Source organism: Oryctolagus cuniculus, chromosome 7 (assembly GCF_964237555.1).
Source record: "Oryctolagus cuniculus chromosome 7, mOryCun1.1, whole genome shotgun sequence".
In the NCBI taxonomy this organism is placed as follows: domain Eukaryota; kingdom Metazoa; phylum Chordata; class Mammalia; order Lagomorpha; family Leporidae; genus Oryctolagus; species Oryctolagus cuniculus.
In genome coordinates, this window is record NC_091438.1 from 42,059,923 (window position 1) to 42,075,661 (window position 15,739).

General features: G+C 56.5%; 2 protein-coding genes across 5 annotated transcripts; one reads left to right on the top strand and one right to left on the bottom strand.

The window, feature by feature from the left end:
• Nucleotide 1: 1 nt before the first annotated feature.
• On the bottom strand, nucleotides 2-7,160 carry METTL25B (methyltransferase like 25B). 2 transcript variants are annotated; one of them, XM_002715367.4, is made up of 8 exons: nucleotides 7,027-7,160; nucleotides 4,698-4,822; nucleotides 4,349-4,541; nucleotides 3,842-3,904; nucleotides 3,326-3,469; nucleotides 2,382-2,863; nucleotides 1,804-1,988; nucleotides 2-315 (listed from the first exon to the last, which is right to left on the bottom strand). In XM_002715367.4, the coding sequence occupies exons 1-8, from the start codon at nucleotides 7,135-7,137 to the stop codon at nucleotides 194-196; spliced, it is 1,425 nt and encodes a 474-aa protein (XP_002715413.2). In that variant the 5' UTR covers nucleotides 7,138-7,160; the 3' UTR covers nucleotides 2-193. The 2 variants fall into 2 exon arrangements, with proteins under 2 accessions (XP_002715413.2, XP_008262522.2); XM_008264300.3 differs by lacking the exon at nucleotides 4,349-4,541 and having other exon boundaries at nucleotides 3,842-3,983.
• Nucleotides 7,065-12,675, top strand: ISG20L2 (interferon stimulated exonuclease gene 20 like 2). Of its 3 annotated transcripts, none has more exons than XM_051858537.2 (4): nucleotides 7,065-7,192; nucleotides 8,352-9,183; nucleotides 11,018-11,218; nucleotides 11,800-12,675. In XM_051858537.2, exons 2-4 carry the CDS (start codon nucleotides 8,467-8,469, stop codon nucleotides 11,911-11,913), a joined length of 1,032 nt encoding a protein of 343 aa, XP_051714497.1. In that variant the 5' UTR covers nucleotides 7,065-7,192; nucleotides 8,352-8,466; the 3' UTR covers nucleotides 11,914-12,675. The 3 variants fall into 3 exon arrangements, with proteins under 3 accessions (XP_051714497.1, XP_051714496.1, XP_008262520.1); XM_051858536.2 differs by lacking the exon at nucleotides 7,065-7,192 and adding an exon at nucleotides 7,478-7,614; XM_008264298.4 differs by lacking the exon at nucleotides 7,065-7,192 and adding an exon at nucleotides 7,616-7,754.
• Nucleotides 12,676-15,739: the final 3,064 nt, after the last annotated feature.

The window sequence follows — 15,739 nt, forward strand, 5'->3', positions numbered from 1 at the left end:
ATACAGTCTTCCATTTTTTAATAAGTTAAAAACAAGATTTTACACACTATGATATCACACACAGAGGGGGAAGAAGTTATGACACACAAGCTGAGGGGCAGCAGGATTCCGGGAGGAGGCGGGGAGCTGGCTCCTGTGCTAGGTGCGCTGGGCCACGCCAGCATCCGGGTGCTTTCCTGAGGGACTGCACATGTCAGCTGTCTTCAGTCTCCAGGACAGAGAAAGCCTGACCCAGGGGCATCTTGGTGGCCACCAGCACCAGGTTTCTGGGAGATAGCTCAGGGCTGAAGATGGGCAGGAGCTCAGCATGGAAGCCTGAGGGAAAGGCAGGGCTAGTCAGAGGCGGAAATGACCTGACCTGGATACCGCCTCTTCAGCTGACTGCAGGCACAGCTCCCCGCAGGCAGGCTGTCCGTGGAGGAACACAGGTGCCTGAGGCACTAAAAGCGGGGTGAGAGGGTCGGGGGTAGCTTCCTGCAGTGGAGTGGAGGTTCTCGGTGCCTGGGATGGCTGCTTGGTAGGAATCTGCATTTTTTGTTGTTAATATTTATTTATGGAGGCCAGTGCCATGGCTCACTTGGCTAATCCTCTGCCTGTGGCACCGGCACCCTGAGTTCTAGTCCCGGTTGCCCCTCTTCCAGTCCAGCTCTCTGCTGTGGCCCGGGAAGGCAGTGGAGGATGGTCCAAGTGCTTGGGCCCTGCACCCCATGGGAGACCAGGAGGAAGCACCTGGCTCCTGGCTTTGGATCGGCGCAGCACGCCAGCCATAGCAGCCATGTGGGAGGTGAACCAACGGAAAAAGGAAGACCTTTCTCTCTCTCTAACTCTGCCTGTCAAAAAAAAAAAAAAAAAAAATTATTTATGGAAAGAGCGACGGAGAGACAGAAAAAGATCTTCCATCTGCAGATTCACTTCCCAAATGGCTGCAACAGCTAGGGCTGGGCCAGGCTGAAGCCAGGAACCCAGAACTCCATCTGGGTCTCCCATGGCAGGGGCCCAAGAATTTTGGCCATCTTCCACTGCTTTCCTAGGCACATTAGCAGGGAGCTGGATTGGAAATGGAGCAGCCAGGACACCAACCAGCACCCATATAGAAGGCTGGCGTCCCAGGTTGTGGCTTAACCTGGTTTGCCACAGTGCCAGCCCCATAAACAAATAATTTTAAAAAGAATCAACACTGTGGCAGAGCAGGTTAAGCCAAAGCCAGCATCCTGTCTCAGCGCTGCTCCACTGATGAGGCAGCTTCCTGCTAATGCACCTGGGAAGGCGGCGCAGGTGACCCCACTTCCCCCTGCCGTCCCCAGGAGAGACCAGAATGGAGTTCCTGGTGCTTGCAATCATCTGGGGAATGAGCCCACAGATGGACAATCTGTCCATCATTCTGCCTTTCAATTTTTTTTAAAGATTTATTTATTTACTGATTTATGATAGAGATTTTCCATCTGTTGGTTCATTCCCCAAATGGCCAGAACAACCAGACCAAAGCCAGGAGTGTCACTGGGGTTTCCCAAATGGGTGGCAGGGGCCCAAGGATTTGGGCCATCCTCCACTGTTTCTCAGGCACATTCAAGGGAGCTGGATTGGAAGCACAGCAGCCAGGACTCAAACCAGTGCCCACCATAGGATGCTGGCATTGCAGATGGCAGCTTAACCTGCTACGCCACAGCACCGGCCCCTTAACTCAATCTTTAAAAACAGTATCACCACAGTGATAAGACGAGCCGACCAGAAGCGGCAAACAGGACTTGAAGGAACCCCAAGACTACCCATGTGGCCCCGGGGCCCTACTGAGTCCACCCTCACCGTGCTCCTGAAGGTAGAGCAGCCGGTCCAGTAGGATCAGCGTCTCCACCAGTGGGGCCAGCAGCAGGGCCAGGCTGAAGAAGGCGACCACGCGGTTCTCCTGGGCCTGGTGGGCTTGAAGGGCAGCCAGGTTCAGCGGCAGCTGGGGGTCCAGGCCTACTCGCTGTAGTCCCCTCTGCACGTATCTGTGAGGTCCACCATGGACAGCACTCAGTGTGGTTTTAGGAACCTCCACCTCCCACTTAATCTTTGCCTGTTCCTAATTCAATCCCAACTGTGCTGATTCTCCACCCAGAAGTGCATTTGCGAACATTTCCATGTGAGCTGACTGTCCGGTAGTAAACCGGTCCAAAGTGTATTATCTGCCAGTTCTGTCCCATTAGTTGGCCACGTTTAGTATTTTAAAAACTCTGTTAGCCTCTTGGTGAGATGGGCAGCTCCCTTTTAAGGAAACTCTGAGAAGCTGCCCATGTCAGAAAACTCCGAACCGGCCCACTGACATTCTCTCTGGGCCAGGCTAACAAGGCAGAAGGCAAGCCTCCCAGACCTGTCTCCAGGCCCCCACTCCCCAAGCTCACTCTTCAATCTTGAGCTCGTGGACCCTGGGGATGCCCTGCACTCCTGGCCGCCGGAGCTCTGGCCGGGCACGTCGGATGACTGTCTCCAGGGCCGCTCGGTAGCAGTGGGTTCGGAGGCCGGGGCCGGCTTTCTGCAGCCGCACAGCATACTCCTCCAGGGCGTGGCAGGCCCCCTCACGTAGCCGGTAGGGCAGCGTGTGGCCAGGCAGCCCAGCCACCCACTGACTCAGCGGGTAGCCGCCCGGGTCGCTCAGCTTCATGTAGCAGCAGCCCACAGAGGCCAGTGCCACCACCTCAGGGCAGCAGCAGAAGTGCCTGAGCAGGGTGGCGCTCAGATCCCCGCACGCGTGCAGGCCTGTCAGCAGCAGGCGGGCTCCACCCCGAGCCGGCTTCTCCAGCGGACGCAGAAGCTCCTCGCACAGGGCCGTGGGGTCAACCCACCTGACCACGTGGTGAGGGCAGTGGCGAGGGCTGCTTCTGACCTGTGCAGGAGGAGAGGAGAGAGGAGGCTGGGCAACCTCAGGCCACAGGAAGGGATCTGCCCTCTGTTGCTTCCCAGAGAGGAACATGGGCAGGGAGGCAAGGCACGGGAGAGAGCTGGGCCGTCAATCAGGAGAACGTTTGGGTCCACTATGACTGATTGTCCATCTTTTCCTCCCGGATACCCAGTTTTCTTTTGTGTAGTGAGTCTAGTACCTGACTGGCACCTCACAGTGACAAGATACGGTGACAAGTCTGTATGGGTGGAAAGCACTTACTAACTAGAAAGTGCCGTGGAGACATGTCGGGGGGGTTAGGGAAGGGGAACCTTGGGAAGAGGTGGCAAAAACCGGGACCACGTCATCTCAGCTGAGAAACCGGAAGGCGGCTTTCAGCCTGCACGCCCAACTCCAGCCAGGCAGCCCCTGCTCCCGCAGCCCAGCCTGCAGGAAGGGGCGGCCCACCTGTGGGTTCCTCCTCTCCTCTTTCTCCAGCGCTTGCAGGAGCTCCTGGTCCAGGCGCTGGGCTCTCTCCACCAGTCTCTGATCCCCCTCAATGCTCTTCACTGTCAGTCCTAGCCCCAGAGCCATGAAGCGCGACAGATGGCCCTGGAGTCAAGAGAGGGAGGAGGGTGTTGTGGCACAGTGGGTTAAGCCTACATGTGCGATGCCACCATCCCATATCAGAGCGCCGGCTCAAGTCCTGGCTCCTCTGCTCCTGATCCAGCTCCCTGCTAATGCCACCTGGGAAAGCAGCAGAAGTCGGCCTAAGTGTTTGGGCCCCTGCCACCCATGTGGGAGACCCGGATGGAGTTCCCGGGTCCTCGCTTTGGCCTGGCCCAACCCAGCCCTGGCTGTCGTGGGCATTTGGGGAGGGAGCCAGCAGATAAAAGAGAGATGGCTGTCTCTGTCTCTCTACCTTTCAAATATATAAAAACAAATAAACAATTAGGAAAAAAATGAATTCAACAATGAACTCACCTGGCCTGAGCCCACGTCCACGACCTGGGTACAGCCCGTAAGGTCGCTCAGCTTCTTCACCAACTGAAAGAGGGGGGAGCAAAGGTGTCCTGGCCATGGGTTCTTGACTCCTGGGCCAACGCTCATAATAAGAGTGGAGGAGCTGAAGGTGACGGGGAGGGTGGACAGAGGGTGCCATGGAAAAGACAAGAGACGCAGGAAGCAAAGCAGAGGTGAGGGTCGCTGCTGACCCCAGGTGTAGGCCACTCTCCTGGCCCCTTGAGTCCCAGGGGACAAGAGCCCTGCTGTGGAGCCGTGAGTGGACTGCGGAGATGTGAAACAGGAAGAACACCAACTCAGAGCCGCCAAAGAACCCAGCCACAGGACGACGAAGCCAGGCGTGCAGCTCCGAGTACAGCAGCCTCTGGGCCTGCGTGTGAGCTCAAGGGGCACCTAGCTCGGTCACCCACGGGCTCACGGAGTCCCTTGCGCTTCCAGGTACCAGCTGCACTCCAGCCACCTCCTTACCTCTCCCAGCCTCCGGATCTCATGCTGCTTTTTAGGCCTGACATGTTTCCGGAATGGAGCTGTGAGTCGGGAGCTCTGGCTGGGGTTCTCCAGGAACTCTGAGGGGGTCTGGAAGCCAGGTGTCCGGGTGAAGGCCAGAGCACAGGCTGTGGACTTCAGGGCCAGCAGGGTGAGTGGCCACACTGAGCTGTACCTGAGATAGTCCAGTCCAGGCCTCCGTGAGCAGCCCTGTCGTATCCCAGGCGAACCAGCTTACAACCCAGGGGCCCCGGAGACCTTGTAAGACCCTCTGCGCCGTGGCTCACTCAGCGCCCCGAGCTCCCCAGCCCAGGGTCCCCGGAGCGCATACCTGGCCACCTCCCCTTCCCTAGGCATCCCCAGCAGCAACGTGGCCAGCTGTGGTGGCTCTAATCCATCCAAGGCTTCCTGCCATGAGCAAGGGAGTGTGCCCCACAGGTTGTCTGTGAAAAACTCCTGCAGGAGAGAGAGAAGCGGTCAGCAGGCTGCGGCCGAGTAACATCCCCATTCTTCCCACCACTTCAACGCCTCACCTCAGCACCTGCCTCTTTCCAGTACCGCAGCCACACAGGGCCCTGGCAGCGACCCGCGGGGACCTCCTGACCATCTGAATAGGCTCCTCCCTGAGGCCTCCTCCAGCTCCCCCAACTCCCAGGAGCCCAGACAGCATGCTGGGAACACAACCTCCCTTCTCATCTCTCTCCGTTTATTCCACACACTCCGAGTTTCTTAAGGGGAGGGATGGCGTGGTGTTCCGTCCCATGTGCACCCCTAGCACAGCTCCTGTGGCTGCCACCCCGTATTGGCACGTTACCGTCCAGTAAGCTGCCCTTACGTGTGTCAGGCACTTGTGTATTTGTGGCCTTCTCTGGTTTCTCCCAAATGCTGGGGCTATGTTCTCTTACAGGGCTAGCTCTCTTCTAGGCCCAGGCGATACAACGGTGAGGCAGACAGAGAAGGTTCTTGCTCTTACAGAGCTTACATTAAGAAACCCTTCACATGACACTGACACCACGTAGACAACAAAGCACCAATGACACAGTAATGCCATGAGCAGTGTGTGGGAAAACTGCTTCAGGTAAGGGTGAGGACAGCAGACTTTCTGAACAGCCGACATGTGTGAGCTGACACTTCAACGACGGCCAGGAATCAGATATGGAAAGAAAACACAGGAAGCCACAGATACACAATGCTTTCTATGTACTACTGTGAATATCTGACACGTATTCATACACTTTATAATCACCCCAACCAGGGAGGTGCTACTTTCTCTGGTTTTACAGCTGGGGAAACTGAGGCACAGCCATTAAGTGACTCCTCCATCAAAAAGCCAGCACCTAACAGAGTGGGCACGTGAAACCCATTTAACTCTAGAGTCCTTTACTCTAAAGGTGTAACCACCCCAAGGCGTTGCCTTTCTCTGCCGATCAGCAAGTGCAAAGGCCCGGATGCCCCCCGGGTGTGTGGAACAGAGACCGGGTGAGCACAGGCACAGGCCAGTGAATGTGGGAAGTCAGCAGCGTGATGAGGCTGCCAGAGCACCCACGGCCCTACAAGTACAGCTTACGAGTTAGGACTTCATCAACGCACCTAGGAAGCAAGGCCGTATCATGACAGGACTGACATTTGCAAGGCTTCAGCCTGGCTGCTCTGGGAAGAACTGCTTAAGGCAGGGCGGAAGTTAACATGGACAGACTGGCTACCTAACCAGCTGGGGGACTGATGACGGCAGCTTGGCCCAGGGCAGTAGCCGGAGCCAAACAGAGGAATCTGGGATCTACTCTGAAGGCAGAGCCAACAGGACTTGTTGACGGACTGACCATGAATCAAAGGAAGAGCTGACTCAACGCTTCTGGGCTCTGAACAACTCAGTGGGATAATTTATGTATCATTAATTCTTCACAATGATCCTTCAGATCAGGATCCATTTCACAGCTGAGAAAACCAGAGCTAGGAGAAGTGAAAAGAATGAATGAATAAATTTGAAAAAGCCTGAGGTTGGGGCCGGCGCTGTGGCACAGCAGGTAAAGCTGCCACCTGTAGTGCCAGCATCCCATATGGGCACCGACTGGAGTCCCGGCTGCTCCACTTCCGATCCAGCTCTCTGCTGTGGCCTGGGAAGGCAGCAGAAGATGGTCCAAGTCCTTGGGCCCCTGCACCCACGTGGGAGACCCGGAAGAAGCTCCACCTCCTGGCTTTGGATTGGCCCGGCTCCAGCCCTTACAGCCATATGGGGAGTGAACCAGCGGATGGAAGATCTCTCTCTCTCTGCCTCTCTGCATTTCAAATAAATAAATAAATCTTTAAAAACACAACAACAACAAAAAGCCTAAGGTTAACGACGCAGGGGAGACAGGATTGTAATCCAAGTCTGATTGCACAGCTGGAATGGTCTGCCCCACCACAAAACCAGGAATGCACTCAAAGCTTGATGAGCAAAGGTGTCTTCTCAGAACATCTCATATGCTCCTAAGAGAGCTCCAAGTAGTTGCAACCTGGCTGCTCTGTCCCTGTGTTTCTGTCGCCTAAGTATTTCTAAATATTAAGTGTATGCTCGAAAACAAGGGATCGTCCCAGTTTTAACCCCTCCCTGTACAGACCGACAGAAGAAAAGAGATCAGAGGCTAACTCTCTCCCCGCCCACACCCCTGTGGCCTCACGATGATGTAGGCGTCCAGGATGGAACGGTAGAGCGCCAGGACACGGGTGAGGTTCACAGCTAGCTGCCTCCTCTCCTCGTGAGAGAGGCCCCGGGCGGAGACGCCTGGCATCTCGGCGTCCAGACGGCGGCGCAGGGAGCCAGTGCGCCGTGAGGAGGGATCCAGCGTCAGTACCACGCATGTGCAGAACCCGGACTGTCTTCCTGGGAAACCATGCTGGGCGCCCCTCCGACGTCACAGGTGGCGACGTCCCACAGCGTCGGCCGCACGTGAGGCGGGGGTGGAGGCGACGGTGCCGTGACGCCACAGAGGCGTGGCGCGGCACCACCCCCAAGGGGAGGGGCGGGCCAAGCTCCAGGTCCCGCCCCTTCCCGCACACTGCTCCTCCTCTCCCGGAAGTGGAGGCTGGGGTCCCTGGCGCGCTGTAGTTCCGGTTTGTCGCGGCCTCACCACACCTTCAAGTTGTACCTCCACGGGGCTAGAGGGGCCGGGGAGCGGATCCCGCCCCCGCCCCCGCCCACGCCCCCGCCGCCGCCGCCGCCGCTGCCGCTGCTCACACACTCCGAGTCCTTGGCCTCGCTCCCGGAGGTAGGGGCGCTGCGGGCGCGCGCACGCCGGCCCCCGGCGCGGTCCAACCCGCGCGCCTGCCGTCCGGGGCCTCGGCGGCGCGCACCGATTTCCGCATCCGGCTCCGGGCGCTTCCGGTCCTAGCGGGGCCCGCCTAGGAGGTAGGTATGTGAGCGTGGGAGGACGAGGCGCGCCACCTCGGTCCTCGTGTCCTCGGCCCCTGGTGTGTGGTGGCAGGGGTCCTCGCTCTGGAAGCCTTGGGTGAAGTGTCCCTGGCGACGCCGCCTGACCTGGAGACGAGGAGGAGGGGTACCTGCACTTGTGTCCTGGCGGGCCCGGCGCCGCGGATGCCTGGGTCATCCTAGGGCATCCTGCCGTGCGTCTCGCTGCCATCAAGCGTTCCTCGACATTCTTAGGCGGGTCCGGAGCTCCCCCTCTTCGGCTTCCGAGACTCTCCCGAGTTCGAGGGCCATCGGGCCCAGTGAGCCTTCCATTTTACAAAGCTGATTCCTAGAGAGGGAGCGCGGACTTCCTAAGACCGTACGGCTGGCTGGTGCGCTGTGGGCCTTCGCCAGAATCCGGGCCTCCGGGCTCGTAGCAGTTGTTCCCTCACGGCGTGTCACAGATTGCTGCCCTGTATCAGAGGTTGCGCTGATGTCTTTCCTCCCTTCAGTCCCCCGTGGATCCGTCGTAGCTCATCCTCTCCCCCAACCCCCGAGACCTGTGGGCTCCGTTACCAGGGTCACTTTCTTCCCCAGGGCCCTACCACCAACCTCCACATGTTGGGGAGTGGGATTCGGCGGAGAATGAGCCCCCCATCTTGTCATCCATAAGTCACGCTTCCCAGCTCCTCTCCTACCGTCTGCTGTCCTCATGTCTTCATTGCTGCTGAACCTGGACTTTGGGGAACCTCCTCCCAAAAAGGCATTAGAAGGCAATGCCAAGCACCGAAGTTTTGTCAAGAGGCGGCGGCTCTTGGAGCGGAAAGGCTTTCTGAACAAAAAGAACCAGCCCCCTAGCAAGGCCCCCAAGTTGCACGCAGACCCTCCAAAGAAAGGAGAAGCTCCTAAAGTGGATGGCGCTTGGCAGATCCCTTCCCTGCCAAGAAAGAAGACAGGGGCCCCCAGCACCGGGGCAGAGCAGCCCCTGGGGAAGAAGGCTGCAGTGTCTTGGCTGACCCCTGCGCCTTCCAAGAAGGCCGACGCGATAGCAGCACAGGTGGATTTGCTGGGCGAGTTCCAGAGTGCCCTTCCGAAGATTAAGAGCCACCCCACCCGCCCCCAGAAGAAGGGCTCCCAGAAGAGTGCCGCCCCGACCCCCGCCCAGGCCCACTCCGAGAATAAGCTCTCCCGAGCAGCCCAGAAGGCTCCGAGCAAGATGGTGGCGATTGACTGTGAGATGGTGGGCACAGGCCCCAAGGGGCACGTCAGCTCCCTGGCTCGGTGTAGCATCGTCAACTACGACGGGGACGTGCTGTACGACGAGTACATCCTGCCCCCGTGCCGCATCGTGGACTACAGGACCAGGTGGAGTGGCATCCGGAAACAGCACATGCTCCATGCCACACCCTTCAAGACTGCTCGCAGCCAGGTACGGGGCGTGGGACTCGCTGGAGGCCGCAGGTGGGTGAGGAGAGGTCCAAGGCCAAGCAAGGGTGTTCTGGGAAGGCACCAAAGAGGGAAGGAGGAACTATGAGCTCCTCCTATGAGGAGGCCTTCTGTTGGGGTAAGGAGTGGCTGAAGTCCAGAGAGTCCAATTAGGGGGTGCAGCAAGTATTGTCAAGGCCGACTTTAGGTGCCAAGTTGGGGTCCTGACCTGGGGAACTGGGACTGTGCATAGCAGACCGCTACTGATACAACTAGACAGCAGGCATGGGTGCTGGGAGAGAGGGCTCAGTGCCTTGTAGGATTGGATCCCAGGGTTGAGAGCAGAGAGGTGGAGATGAGCGTCTGAAGCAAAAAGCCTGGAGCAAGTGCGGAAAGCAGTGGAGGAGAGCAGAATGGTGGGGACCTGGCGCACGTTTAAGTGGAACAGGTAGGGCATGAAGGACACGGTGGGTGTGATGAGTCTCATCGCACTCGTGAGCAAACCCACTCATCCTGTCCCTCTGAGACCACAAACCATCAGGAAAGGAGGATGAGCTGAGCAAGGCCTAAATGAAAGCGCGGGAACAGGGAGCCGGCTGGTCTTGGAAGGCCACCAGAGGGCGCTCTTAGTCCAATTTTGGCTCCGCATTGCTCGCCTTTGCTATAGACATCTCAGAATAATTCCCTCTATGCCAGAACCTTCAGTTTCAGGAAGTTCAGCAGAGGTGAAATGGCTGGTTGTTAGGGAAGACTGGGGGGAGGGGTGTTTGGGCTAATGGTTAAGACACCCACGTCCCATAGCAGAGTGCCTGGGTTTGTTTCCCAACCCTAGCTGCTGATCCAGCTTCCTGCCAACGCATACCCAGGGAGGCAGCCAGTGGTGGCTCAGGTTGTTGGAGAGGCAGGAGGTGGGATGGGACTGACGGCAGATCCGCTCCGCTTTAACGCGGGCTGTGTTGAGGGTAACGAGAAGTTAAGCTGGCGGTGGACAGCGAAGCCAGGTGGTGAGGAGCAGCTAGGTGCACTGTTCATTGGAGTGCGTGTAGTTCTGTCATAAAGCACTTCCCCGGTGCCCATGCCCCAGTGCCCTTAGGAAGCTGAGCCTGGCCTCTGCTGGGGGGCCGAGGAGGCCTGCGCACGTGTCTATGGCCAGCACGCTGGGAAAGCTGAAGGACTTCAGGTAGCAGGCAGCACTGAGCTGGGCAGTGCAGCGAACATCCGAAGCGTGAGTTTTATTTAAGGCTGAAGGCAGGGCCTGGCGCCATGGCTCACTTGGTTAATCCTCCGCCTGTGGCGCCGACATCCCATATAGGCACCGGGTTCTAGTCCCAGTTGCTCCTCTTCCAGTCCAGCTCTCTGCTGTGGCCCAGGAGGGTAGTGGAGGATGGCCCATGTGCTTAGGCCCTGCACCCCATGGGAGACCAGGAGGAAGCACCTGGCTTCGGATCAGCATAGCTCTGGCCGTAGTGGCCATTTGGGGAGTGAGCCAATGGAAGGAGGACCTTTCTCTCTGTCTCTCTCTCTCTCACTGTCTAACTCTACCTTTCAAATAAAAAAAGTTTTAAAAAAGGCTGAAGGTAGGTGAGTCGTCATGGGGGCAGAAGTTGATGAGAAGGAAGGGAGCCTCTGGCCGCCCAGGTGTAGGCAGGGTCCCACCATGGGGGTCACGTGCTTTATCCCAGGGAAGAGGAGACGGACTGCAGGGGAAAGGAAACCGGGAGAGGGCGTTTCGAGGACGGGCAGGTGGCCGTGGGTGAGAGGGACCCGGAAGGACCGTGTGGGGCTCTCAGGGTGCCAGGGCGCCGCCTTCCTCTCCACTTCTCTCCACGCCCTTCCAGATCCTGAAGATCCTCGCGGGGAAGATAGTGGTGGGGCACGCCATCCACAACGACTTCAAAGCCCTCCAGTACTTCCACCCCAAGTCCCTGACCCGTGACACCTCCCACATCCCCCTGCTCAACCGGAAGGCCGACTTCCCGGAGAATGCCACCATGTCTCTGAAGCGCCTCACCAAGAAGCTGCTGGACCGGGACATCCAGGTGCCCCTCCCGTCCTGACCCCGGAAGTCCTCTGGCTGCACTGGGCGGGGGGGGGGGGGGGGGTTGGGCTGAGTAACCCCAGAGGAATAATAATTCTCTTCTCTACCTCCCGGCATGTTCCAAAGGCTACTTTGGAAAGCGGAGAAGGCCGCAGTGGATAGAAAATTGTGACTATGGGGCAAGAGCAGGTGGTGGAGGTGGAGGAGCCCGTGGGGAATGCCGGGGCCGCTCCTCTGTTTCACGTGCCTGGCGTGTGAGGCGGCCCACCTGGTAGGAAGCTGCGTGCTTAGGTCTCCCACGTGGGACCCTTAGAGAGCTGGGAAGGTAGAAGACTTGCAAGGCCTGGCTTTGGTCTGGCATGTTCTGTGGCTGCAGGGTTTAGAATATGGCATATACACACTGCCACAGAAAGGACCGAGGAGACAGTGGGAAAGCCTTCCCAGGAGCTGAGAAGGGGCAGGGAGGAGGGCCCGGCCAGGGTTCTGGTTTCGTGGCCCACTAACTGCAGAAGAGTGGCGCGTGGGGAGCAGAGGGAGGAGCAGCCTCTCGCAGCCTCACGCTCTTCTCTTCCTCCCGTTCAGGTGGGCAAGAGCGGACATTCCTCCGTGGAGGATGCCCAGGCCACCATGGAGCTTTACAAGTTGATTGAAGTCGAGTGGGAGCAGCACCTGGCCCAGAACCCCCCGAAAGACTAGCAGTGGTGGGAACACTGGTGATGCGAGGGGGCAGAGGGAGAACCAGGGCGGTGGGCCATGGATGGGCACTCCACCAGCTCCACGCCGTTGGAAGCTAGACTCGTTGGGAAGAGAAAGGCTCGCCCTAGACTTAATACCCATTGAAACTTCACCTGAGCTGTTGTGTCTGTGTCTGATTGAGCATCCCACGGAAGGGGAAACGCCCGTCAGAACCCAGCCCCACAGTGTTTACCTTCTTAAATGGTGCTAACCGCAGGTCCCAGAGGACTTTGTGCCAGTCGGACGTCTTGACTCTCAAGGGGCAGGGCACACCGGGATGTGTAGTGTCCCTCACGGCCTTCTCGCTGGGCTCTCGTGTTTTATGCCTTTTGTTCTTGAGTAATCAGCAGCACCTTCCTCCGCTGTCGTCAGTGTCCTGGTCGGATGATGAAATGCGCAGTCCCAGTACACATGACAGACCTCACTTCCGGCTCCAGGTCTACCCCAGCCTGTGTCAGGTATCACCTGTTTCCTCCCCTTGATTCCACGAGAGCCATGCTGGTCAGGCGTAGTTCTCCGTAGCGTTCCAGGGCAGTGAGGCAAGAGTGTAGCTTGGAAATCAACTTCTGATTGAGAAAAGCAGTCTCTTATCCAAGATAATAGAGGCTTTATTTAATGTGGGTCGTGTTTAGTGGGTTTAAAAAGAATTTAATGGTTTTAATCTTTTACTTTGCTAAACCAAGCCTCTCAAAAATTCCCTTGATAAATTTTTATAATGGAAAAGCAATGGTGTTGGTGGCTTCTTTGTAACTGTACATTGAACAGCTTTGTCACAAGGCATGAGGGGGCCCTGGTTCTCTAACGGCATTCCCAGGGTGTCACCTTTGTGAGTGCATGGAGAGACACCAGCGAACCTTTGTTTCACACTTGACATCTCGTCCTCCGCCCTCCCACAAATCAAGCACACCTAAAAGGATGCCCCAGACCACGTGGAACACCTCCACAGAGGGTGTGTGACCGGGAGAGTGTGGTGTGGTGAATCAGAGAGTAGGCATGAGGGAGGGGCGGCGGGGGAGAGGAGCGCTGGGTGACGCCAGCCTGCTCACTGCTGCCAGCCCTTTGGTGGCACACACCCTCACATTGGGAAGGTGAGTCACGCCTCTGACTGGTGTCCAGGTCAGTGTCTGTCCTCTGTCTTGAGAGGATGCGGGCTCCATACCGACACCAGGACTTACGCCCTCTCCCAGGGGCCAGTCACAGGCATGGCTGCCTGTAGAAAGGCATTTCCTGTAGTCAAGTCAGACCCCAGCTGGCCTCGTCTGACTGCACTGCAGGGTCTGCTTGCACAGGCAGCGGTAGCCCAACAGCTGTAGTGTCCGTGTCTGCTCACAAGGAGGCGCCAGGCGTCCTTTCACAGCTCTGGGTGGAAGGGAGCCAGGAAGGGACTACACATAGAAGCAAATTTTAGTTACATTGTGGTTGGCAAACTGGAAGATTCTCATTGAGCTACTTTTTTTTTTTTTTAAGATTTATTTAATTATTTGAAAAAGTTACACAGAAAGAGGAGAGAGACAGAGAGAGAGAGGTCTTACTTACATCACTGGTTCACTCTGCAATTGGCTGCAGTGTCTGGAGCTGCGCTGATCCGAAGCCAGGAGCCGAGAGCTTCCTCAGGGTCTCCCATGCGGGTGCAGGGGCCCAAGGACTTGGGCCATCCTCCACTGCTTTCCCAGGCCATAGCAGAAAGCTGGATTGGAAGTAAAGCAACCAAGACTCAAACCAGCACCCATATGGGATGCCAGCACTGCAGGCGGCGGCTTCACCCGCTACACCAGAGCACCAGCCCCTAAGGTACTTTTGGTAAAGTAGCTATCAACTGTACGCTCCACTGCATGGCTAGAAAGGCACCTAATCTCTCCAGTCCAGTGAGCTCACCCTCACTCTCGGTCACCAAGAAGAACCAGGAACTGGGGTGCTGGGGTGGTAGGATATTTGGAGCAGCAGTTACGATACTGCTTATAACGCCCACATCCCGTATCAGAGTGCCTGAGCTGGAGTCCTGGCCCCGTTCTCCATTGCAGCTTCCTGCTAATGTGTACCCTGGTAGTTAGCAGGTAGTGGCTCAAGGAAGAACCTGGGACCTTACAGACATTTCCTTGACTGTTTATATTCATGGTCTTTTCTAGTCGGATCCCAGCTCAGCTTGCAAGGGTGCCTGGGAATCTTCTGCACTTCCACCCCCTTCCTTCTCAGTCCCTGTGTCCCCAGGGTCCTGGCTTCAGTTGATTCAGGACAAAGCTCATAACAGATTTCTGCCTGAATCCCCATCAACCTGGGACACCCACATCCCATGTTGGAAGGCCTGGGTTCAAGTCCTGGCTCTGCTCCCCATTCAGCTCCCTGCTCGTGCACAACTCTGGGAGGCAGCAGGTGATGGCTCAAGTAGTTGGGTCCCTGCCACCCTCGGGGGACACCAAATTGCCTTAAATTGAAGGTCCTTCAGAGTGGAGCTGTATGCATGATAAAATAAATACAAGCTCGTGTCCATGTGCGTTTTCATAGCATCAAGAGATTTTCTAATGCTCGGAGACCCTCTGCTGCAGGTGGTGGTGAGACGGTGAGAATCGTAACCTGCCAGTCGTACTTGTGATAGTCTAAGGCTTCAGGTAAGGAAGTGGCTCTCATGGCCTGTGTTTGGGATAGCGCTGCCCTTCCCTCTGCCTTAAGAACCACTGATAATGAAGGCTCCAAGGAGAATCATTTGACTCCTGAGTTTAATAGATGATTACAGCCAACAATAGGGAAGATCAGTACCGTAATTATGAACTTGCCTCAAGGCACATTAGCCCAAGTTCAAGTTTACGAACCCCTGTGCATGTAATATGCCTGGTGCAACTGTGCATATCCTACATCTACAGTAGATAGCAGTACGATAATCCTGTTGTAGTTCACAGAGCACTTTCTTGTACCCCATACCTCAGTCCACCAATAGCTGACGGCTTAACAGCAAGTTACATGGCATCGGGACTGGGTTTTAGGTCCGATTTTTACCTGAGTAAATTTGTGACAGTGAGTCACTTCTCAGAGTTTCAATGGTATAGTGTGAAAATCTTGGAATTCTTTTGTAATCTTGATTTTTTTAAAAAAAAATATTCATTTGAAAGAGTGACAGGGAGAGAGAAATGTTTCATCTTCTGGTTCACTTCCCAAATGCCTCTTACCAACCAGGCTGAACCAGTCTGAATCCAGGAGCTGGGAACTCCGTCTGGATTACCCACGTGGGTGTCAGAAACCCAAATACTTGGGCCATTGTCTGCTGCCTCCCAGGCATGTTAGCATGGAGCTGGGTCAGAAACGGGGGGTAGCCAGTACTGGAACCAGGCCTTCCCATGTATGATGCAGTTGACGCAAGCTGTGGCTTAACCCGCTGCACCACAGTGCCTGTGATTGCTGTCAGTAGCCATGATGGCAGTAATTTATTGAATGTTCCTCTGTGCCAGGCATCGCACTAAACCTTGTGCCATCTCATTCTCTGTGAGGTTGGTGGTAAGGAAACTGAGGCCGACAAAATGTAATGAATTTCCCAGGCCAAATAGCTGGCGGTTGCCAGTGCTGGCACTCAGACCTGCCAAGTCTGCCTGTCTGAAGTCTGCGGTTAGCACAGTCCAGGCGGCATCTGGTGAGACTTGGAATCCTTCCACTGAAATAGTTATTAAGCACCTGCCCTTTGCCAGGTACTGTGCTGGCCACTGGGGAAACAGCACATTGCCTTTGCCCACATGTTTATAGCAACCTGAAGACGACAACAGTAAGCAATTTTCAGTGTGCTGTGGCAAGTGCTGGCCGG